The 8,556-nt window shown below is 36.3% G+C and overlaps 1 protein-coding gene across 2 annotated transcripts in view; it reads left to right on the forward strand.

Annotated features, from left to right (window-relative positions):
- The window catches only part of usp46 (ubiquitin specific peptidase 46), a 14,029-nt gene extending 5,516 nt beyond the window's left edge, over window positions 1-8,513 (forward strand). For both annotated transcript variants that reach the window (XM_016456280.1, XM_016456279.1), the window contains 7 exons: window positions 1,744-1,957; window positions 4,658-4,899; window positions 6,062-6,138; window positions 6,258-6,341; window positions 6,522-6,719; window positions 7,043-7,121; window positions 7,666-8,513. In XM_016456280.1, the coding sequence (XP_016311766.1) occupies window positions 1,744-1,957; window positions 4,658-4,899; window positions 6,062-6,138; window positions 6,258-6,341; window positions 6,522-6,719; window positions 7,043-7,121; window positions 7,666-7,767 (996 nt within the window). In that variant the 3' untranslated portion in view covers window positions 7,768-8,513. The remainder of the gene's footprint in view (window positions 1-1,743; window positions 1,958-4,657; window positions 4,900-6,061; window positions 6,139-6,257; window positions 6,342-6,521; window positions 6,720-7,042; window positions 7,122-7,665) is intronic.
- Window positions 8,514-8,556: the final 43 nt, after the last annotated feature.

Below are 8,556 nucleotides of genomic sequence, written 5' to 3' on the forward strand. Positions count from 1 at the left end.
AAACAAAAACACCACAAAAAAAAAAAAACATGCACCATAATGACAAGTGGAAGAAAAAAGTAACACTGCAACACGGCAAAATACTTATGATGCGCTAACAATTTGTTAACCTGAAAGCACTTCTAATAAGAAGATCAGGTTCAGCACATTAGCCTATAATAGGGCTGCACGATATATCGAAAATATCGCAAATGTAAATATCGCGATATGCATATCGCAACGGCGTGCGATATTTGAATCATTCGCACACGTGCAAAGCGCGCGCACACACACAGAGAAACACGTTTCAGACAGCGCGCAAACACCGAGTTGATTCGTCTTTCGCATCTCCTCCTCATGTTTGAACAGACACATACACACAGAATTATGTCAATAGTACCCGTCTCGACGATCATTCTCGTAAACGCAGTCAGTTATGTTTTAAATATAAATAGTTATGTTTTAAACAGCTGAGAAAGAAATCGAATGTGTATCATTATACTGGATCCGTGCAGTCGGATTTAAAGGGACAACAGCCTATACGTGCTGCTGAATATGTCACTAATGTTAATCAAACAACAAAACGGCTATAACAAAGATTAATCTAAATTTAATTCATACAGTGACCTCAATGCAGTGTTATTTTACATTTAATTGTTAAATTTCTGTACCTGAATACTACTGTTTATTTTATATATGCTTGTAAATTGTGTATTTGTTCTTTTTCCCCCTTTTTCTTTCTTTTTTTACTGACTGTTCACTTGCCTTTAATCATGTTTGAACTTTCTCAGACTATAGTTTTTGCTGTGGTATATGAAGAAGTACTTAAAGTGTATGGAAAGCAAAGTCACAATGATATAAAATTAGTGTCATTCATTTTTTTGTCATTCACATTGATGTTAAAATGACATTTTCTGATTTGTGACATTACTTTTTATGTACTGCTAAAACACTGCTGGTCACTTTCAGAAGTTGTAGTGATTCTTTCTTTTCCAAGAAAGAATGTGAAACAAATTGGTTATATAATTTTCATTTTTAAATATTTTAAAATATAATTTAAATAGATTTTTCACACTTTAAGCAATATCGTATCGCATATCGAATATCGCATTTTTTAACAAGGTATCGCGTATCACATTTTTTTTCAATATCGCACAGCCCTAGCCTATAATCACTACATTTCGATGAAGAGTGAAAGTGATTTGTGTTTATTATTATGTTCAATCATTGTTGTCATTTTCGAATACTCATGACATCTCTATCCTGTTCCTGTTTCCCCCTCTTATTCCGGTAATTTTCTGTCATCTCTCTGCTTTCGCTGTCAATAAAAATGCCAAAAAGCCCCTAAAACAACTCCATTGTCAGTGTGAGTGAACAGGAAAAGGCCTTTGGAAGGGAAACAATGCTCTGTTGTCACAGTAACAGCAAGTGCTGCTCTTTCAGCCCGTGCAGGTCATGTTTTTAAAGAGCTTTTGATTCCACCATTAGTTTTTTCAGCCCTTTTATTTGCTTTAGTGGTGAGCAGGGAGTTTTTCTTTCTTGATTGTAAATGTCCAGTGCAGATCCACGTTTGGTCAGGATCTCTGTGTTTGACCCGTGTCTGCTTCTTCCTTGGAACATTTCCAGCATGCGCCGTTCCAGATTTTATCTCTCAGTTTCGTAGATCAGATTTAATTGTGTCCCAAGTGTTCTTTGTTTGTTTCCCGCTCAAGGATTGATTAGCTCAGCCTGAATGAATTCCTCTCTCCGTTTCTTTTTCTCTAGTTTGGAAACACGTGCTACTGTAACTCAGTGTTGCAGGCTCTGTATTTCTGCCGGCCGTTCAGGGAGAATGTGTTGGCATATAAAGTACAGCAGAAAAAGAAGGAGAACCTTCTCACCTGTCTGGCCGACCTCTTCCACAGCATCGCCACGCAGAAGAAGAAGGTGGGCGTGATCCCTCCCAAGAAGTTCATTTCACGTCTGCGGAAGGAGAATGGTGAGGGAACCAAGGGATCGAGGGTTGGCTGGTTAACATGGCCTAGTTAACCACTGCTCAGAGATACCATACCTTAACCATTATGAAGGCAAAAAAGCATAGCTAGCGTAGCTGTGTATTTTGATAAAATAAATATTTTTGCAAAATCTATTATTAGACATTTATATATAAATATATTTAGTTCGAAATTTTGGGGTTAGTAAGATTTTGTTTTAAGAAATTAAAATTTGTATTCAGCATGAATACATTTAATTTGTCAAAAGTGACAAAATTAAAAGTGAGTAAATAAAAAAGTGACTGGAATAATGGCTGCTGAAAATTTAGCTTTGCCAACATAGGAATAAATTACATTTTAAAATGTATTCAAATAGAAAACAGTTCATTTAAATGTAATATAATTTCAGAATATTACTGATTTTACTTTATTTTGATCAAATAAATGCAGAATTGGTGAGCATAAAAGACTTTTTCCAAAACAATTTTAAAAATCTTGAACGTTAATATATATTTTTGGAGGGCTTTTAATAGCATAGAATTTTTTTTAATAAATCATTTTCCATTTAAATTGTGGATTCCTTTTTAATAATTTAATTAAATGCTAATAATCAAAAAGCACGTCTAATCAAATCAATTAATAAATCAAATCTGTTTTTATTTTTTCCCCTAAAATTCATTTAATTTTTTTCCAAATTCCATTTTAATATTTTTAGGATTCTGTGTTTTATGATTTAATACAAATTTATCATCAGAACTATGGTAATCAAGTGAATTCATGCAACACACATCTTTTTTTTGCCAAATTCCACGACATTCCACACTGTGTTTTAATGATTTTGTGATTCTGTCTGTGTATTCCGCATCCTGGAAATCATAGGCCCCTAATTCCTGTGGTGTCATCAGTGTCATCACAACATAATTTTTCTGAAGCACCATAATTCTTAATCACAATGCCTTTACGGCTCAGGTAATTGGCTTAAAATCTATATTAGCAACTGAGTGCCCATAAACAAATTGGCAGATTTCAAATTACGTACTTTCATTGTGCAACCTCCATGAATGGTAATGGATTGCTCGGAAATTTGTGGAACAACATGTTTTCAATGTTGACTGAACAAGTGACGCATTCACAAACGTAAGACAGACTGCAACAGACTGTATTTCTTTCCAATTTGTCCTTCAGATAAAGTTAAATACAGTGTCTCTGGCTAAGCCATCTGTTTACTACTAATTTGTCAAGCCAGAATCTCACTAAACTGCTAAAATCAGATTTTCAGATTAATTTGGTTGTTGTAAATACAGTGGGTATAGAAAAGTATAACCCCTCTCCTTTTTAAATAATCAAATTTTGTTGCTTTGCAGCCTGAAATGAAGACAGATACAGTTTTTGTTTTATCCAGCTTTATTTAATGGCCTATTCCTGGCTCTTTCATCCAGTTTGGAGCGACGTCCTGATCCAGCTACAGTCTGTGTTGTAACAAATACCTTCCACTTCTCAATAATAGACTTCACTGTGCTTCTAGGCATTGATAAAGCCTTTGAAATTTTTTGTATCCATCTCCTGACTTGTGCCTGTCCTCAGCTTTATTCTGGAGATCTTTAGACAGTGCCTTGCCAACCAAAGTTGATTGTTTGCTTCAGTTGCACTACCACGGACTGAAATGCTCCAGGAAAGCTCTTTTCATGCCGAGCTAATCAAAATGATCACAGTTGAAAGTCAAATGGCTTTGTGTGCCATTGAGAAGGTGATTAGCTACAACTGATTGAGTTTACAAGTCATTTTTAGGAGGGGGGTAAACCTTTTTCCAACCATGATTCTGTTTTTTGTTTTTTTTCCTGACATGTTGGTGTTATGTCTTTCGCTTTGAGTTAAATCCAGCTGGATAATCCATTTCAGGCTGTAAAGCAACAAAATAAGAAATTTAAAATCTACTTGTATCCAGTATATGCAAAGTTTGATGGTGAAGATGTCAACATGAGTTTGTAGGCAACTACTAAAGCAGTAGCTAGCGTTCAGACAGAAGACTGTGAAAAATCAAGTCTGTCTATGCTAACAGTAAGCCTCTGTGCGATACGCTGAATGAGAAGCAGGTGTAACCGATCAGGTGTGTGTGTGTGTGTTTTGAGGGAGAGGGCAGGGATAATGTGTAGTATAAAAGAGGATTTGTTCTTCTGTCTCATTCCAGAAAATGCCGTCGCTATGAATTAACAATACAGACCTTTATCAGAGAGACGTCACTTCACCAGCTACACTCACTCACTCACTCACTCACACAGTTAGTTATATGATTGCACATGCTAGACAAGAGTTAATTACATTTTTAACTTTAACTGAAAAAGCCTGAAGAATACAGGTTTTTAACATGATTTGCGCTAAATAAGTTATTACAGATTTGAAATATGCTATTGAAACATGTTTTTTTTTCCTCCAGTGGATGAACCATAAAAACGTTGACAGCCAGAATCCATACTGCTTTAAAGAGCTTGAGCATTTAAAGTGACAGACGACATAACTACAGCACACACTTATTTAAAAAAAAAAAAACGTTATTGTGCATTTATTTGGAGGCTAATATAGTTATTGTTATAGTTATCTTTATAGTTCTTGGTGTGAACGGCATTTTAGGCTACAGATAGTTCCTTCAGTCATTTGCAGGATTGCTTGATAATGTTACACTTTTTGCTCTCGGATTCTTCCTGTAGACCTGTTTGATAACTACATGCAGCAGGACGCCCACGAGTTCCTGAACTACCTGCTGAACACAGTGGCTGACATCCTGCAAGAGGAGAAGAAACAGGAAAAACAGAACGGACGGCTAAAGAACAATGGCACTGCCATCGCCACGGACACCGAGCCAGAACAGAACAAGGCCGAGCCCACCTGGGTTCACGATATCTTCCAGGGCACGCTGACCAATGAGACACGCTGTCTCAACTGTGAGACGGTATGAGTGTTGCTATGTGAAATGTTTGCTTCGTACACAAATGCAAATATTGGTGAAGTGCAGTTCTGTACTTCAGTTTACATACCCCTCGCAGAATCTGCAAGATGTTTATAATAATAAAAAGAATGATCTCATAAATTATTGTTTTGTATTTTGTTATTTTATTTATTGTATTATTTAGTTTTCATTTAATATAGCTATGGAAGCCTGTTTTTGCGAATGGATTAAAAAAATAAAGCTAATTGCGACTTTTTAACACAAAATTATGGGATATAAACTCATAATTTCAAGACTTAAACTTAGTCGCAATTACCTTTTTTTTATTTTTTTATTCCATGAAGCAAATCTCAGAATTGTAAGATAAACTTGGAATTCAGAGAAAACAAGGGCCAAATTCTGATTTTATATCTTGTAATTCTGTTTATTAAAAAAAAAATCTGAATTATAAAGCAATAAATAGAATCAAGATAATTTGTTTTTAATTCTTATTAATCTTTTTTTCTTTTGTCTTGCAGAATATTCTGCCATATGTTTTGCAGCGTCTTCAGGGACATAGTAATTCAGGGACTTTTTAATATTAATAAAAATAATTTATAATTAAAAAAAATCTAGACATCTCAATTCTGCAAGGGATATGTAAATGTATGAGCAAAGCTGTATTTCATTTTCAAAAAATTAATTCTCTTCTGTTAGCCTCAAAATTATCGTGAGTGGTCTTATACAACGACATTCGGCCAATCATTTGAACTTTGCAGTGTCTCTACTGTGTGGCCCACTTTTCAGTCTTTTCTTTTGATTAACCGACCTTTTCTTTGCATTAACACATTGCCACTAGACTACAGTTGAGCGCTAACATGCTGTCACACGCCTGTGCTTTAACACATCCTCGCTTATGTCTTTCTACAATACGTGCAAAACAACAGGAGACAATCAGGTCAACAGAGTGCAACCCATTCACCTTAAACAACTGAAACTGTTCGTATCACATGCGTGATAAACATCTTTGCAGAAATTAGTTCCCGCTAACTCTCTGCCCTTTGAAGATGCTTGACAACTAATATTGTCCCTGTGGGTGGCGAGATCTCTGTTTCCGAAGAGATGTTTTCTCTTCTTTCCCAACACATAAGTGCTTTGTGAACTCGCTCGCCCTTTGTTTTTACAGGTCAGTAGCAAGGATGAAGACTTTTTGGATTTGTCTGTAGATGTTGAGCAGAACACTTCAATAACGCACTGTCTCAGGTAAACATACACACTGTATATAACATAACAGTAATCACACATGCTGATGTACACAACCAGTTGTTTTCCTCAGTGTTCATGGCCTTTGATAGATGTGTTTTGTGTGATGGTTTTTACAGGGGCTTCAGTAATACAGAGACCCTGTGCAGTGAGTATAAATACTACTGTGAGATGTGCTGTAGCAAACAAGAGGCACAGAAACGGTGAGCGTCAATGTGTCAGAAGGTTATTGATATAGTGTTGTAGTGCATGTAACAATACAGTTAACAAAGTACTCTGGCTCAGCTGTGAAAGTGCATTGGTGCTGCTTTATACACTATAATATGAATGTATACGTACCAGTGATTTTTTTTTTTTTATGATCATGTGTGTATTTATTGTAGTATGCGTGTGAAGAAGCTGCCCATGATCCTGGCTCTTCATCTGAAGCGCTTTAAGTACATGGAGCAGCTGCATCGGTACACTAAACTGAGCTATCGTGTGGTCTTTCCACTGGAGCTCCGCCTCTTCAACACCTCTGGAGACGCAGTCAACCTTGACCGCATGTACGACCTCGTCGCTGTGGTGGTCCACTGTGGCAGGTATGAGAACTGTCAAACATGTACGTCTGCAACATATAAAAACAAACTGTCTTAACACAGTCTGCCATGTAGGTACATTAAGTCGTATGTTATAAATACTGACCATATAAGCAGTGGGAGTCTCAACAAACTGCAAATATATTTGCCAAAGTGTGAAAGTACACTATTATGGTAATGTTTTTCTTTAAGAATAAAGCAGAATAAATTAATCAGAAAAGAGAAATGTTAAAAAAAAAACATTTTTGTTTTATGGTGAAATATTTAAAATATAAATTGATTTCCTTCAAAAGTTTAAATGCTGCCTCTGTAACTGTGTGTATTAGTGGCCCAAACAGAGGGCATTACATCACCATCGTGAAGAGTCACGGTTTCTGGCTGCTGTTTGATGATGACATTGTGGAGGTATGAACCTTATATACATATACATATCTATTCAAAAGTTTGGGGTCAGTGGGATTTTTTAAAGAAATTGATCAAATGTGACAGTAAAGAAATGTATAATGTTATAAAAGATAAGAAGTTTTACAGTTTCCACAAAAATATTAAACAGCACAACTGTTTTCATAATTGCTAAAAATAAGAAATGTTTCTTGAGCAGCAAATCAGCATATTAGAATGATTTCTGAAGGATCATGATGCTGAAAATTCAGCTTTGCATCACAGGATTGAATTACGTTTTAAGATATATTCAAATAGAAAACTGTTATTTTAAATTGCAATAATATTTAACATTTGTACTGTATTTTAGATCAATAAATGGAGCCTTGGTGAACGAAAGAGACATCTTTCAAAAATCTTTTTTTTTTTAAACCTTACCCCAAACCTTAGAATGGTAGCATACAGTCAAAATATAAATCCTAATGCATGCAGAATACAACGCTCCTCTTTTCTGCTTTTTCTCATCTTTTTTTTTTCTCTTATCTATTCCTTTCCATTTCTCTCACAGAAAATTGATGCACAGGCGATAGAGGAGTTCTACGGTTTGACTTCTGACATTTCCAAGAACTCCGAGTCGGGATACATCCTGTTCTATCAGTCCAGAGAATGAAGGAGCAGAGGAGGAACAAATGAAGAGCAGAAGTGGAGACCAAAAGGAAGGGTATATGTGAAGATGATATCTTCTAGATTCCTTTTCCACATCCCTCTCCTTTTCCTAATCTCATTCTCAGGGTCTCCAGCTGAGACTGAGTTGCCAAAAGCCCTCTGTAACCCCATTTGCCAATATGACATTTCCCAAAAGTTCCATTCTCCCAATCTCGCTGCACTCTGTGGGGGAAAAAAACACATCTTCGAATCTGACCCTCAAGTCAGTCACCTGCATCTGGAAGGCACTTTATAAACAAAAACGACAATAAGTAACACAAAAGCAACACAACAAAAAAATCACAACATATTCAACTACAATACTTGTGGAATCAAACTTGAAGGAATCAAAAAGCTACAAAAAGAGCAATGAGTCCTGGTATTCTAGCAAGAGTCACTGCTTCTGTTTGTTTAGTGCCCAGGAAAGTGCCTCTCATCTTGGGTATCTGAAACCAGGAGGAGGGTTTCTCTCTCAATCTCCGGCTTAAGGTCAGGGAGCCATTTCGGGTCCCTTTAGATGTTTCATACTGTGATGTCTACTCATCAGTCCTCCTTCATACGACTTTTACCCAGTAGCTGGTGAATCCACACATCCTAGTTCGGTCCTGGTCATCGCAGGGGCTGTTTGCACTGTGTAACAATTTGTTTTGGATTTTGGGATGTTGTGGGAATTAGATTATGATTCTGTGTGTGTGTGTGTGTGTGTGTGTGTGTGTGTGTGTTATACTTATTTGTGCATAAGTCATCCTATATT

This window comes from Sinocyclocheilus anshuiensis, unplaced genomic scaffold (genome assembly GCF_001515605.1).
Source record: "Sinocyclocheilus anshuiensis isolate Anshui unplaced genomic scaffold, SAMN03320099.WGS_v1.1 scaffold199, whole genome shotgun sequence".
Classification (NCBI taxonomy): domain Eukaryota; kingdom Metazoa; phylum Chordata; class Actinopteri; order Cypriniformes; family Cyprinidae; genus Sinocyclocheilus; species Sinocyclocheilus anshuiensis.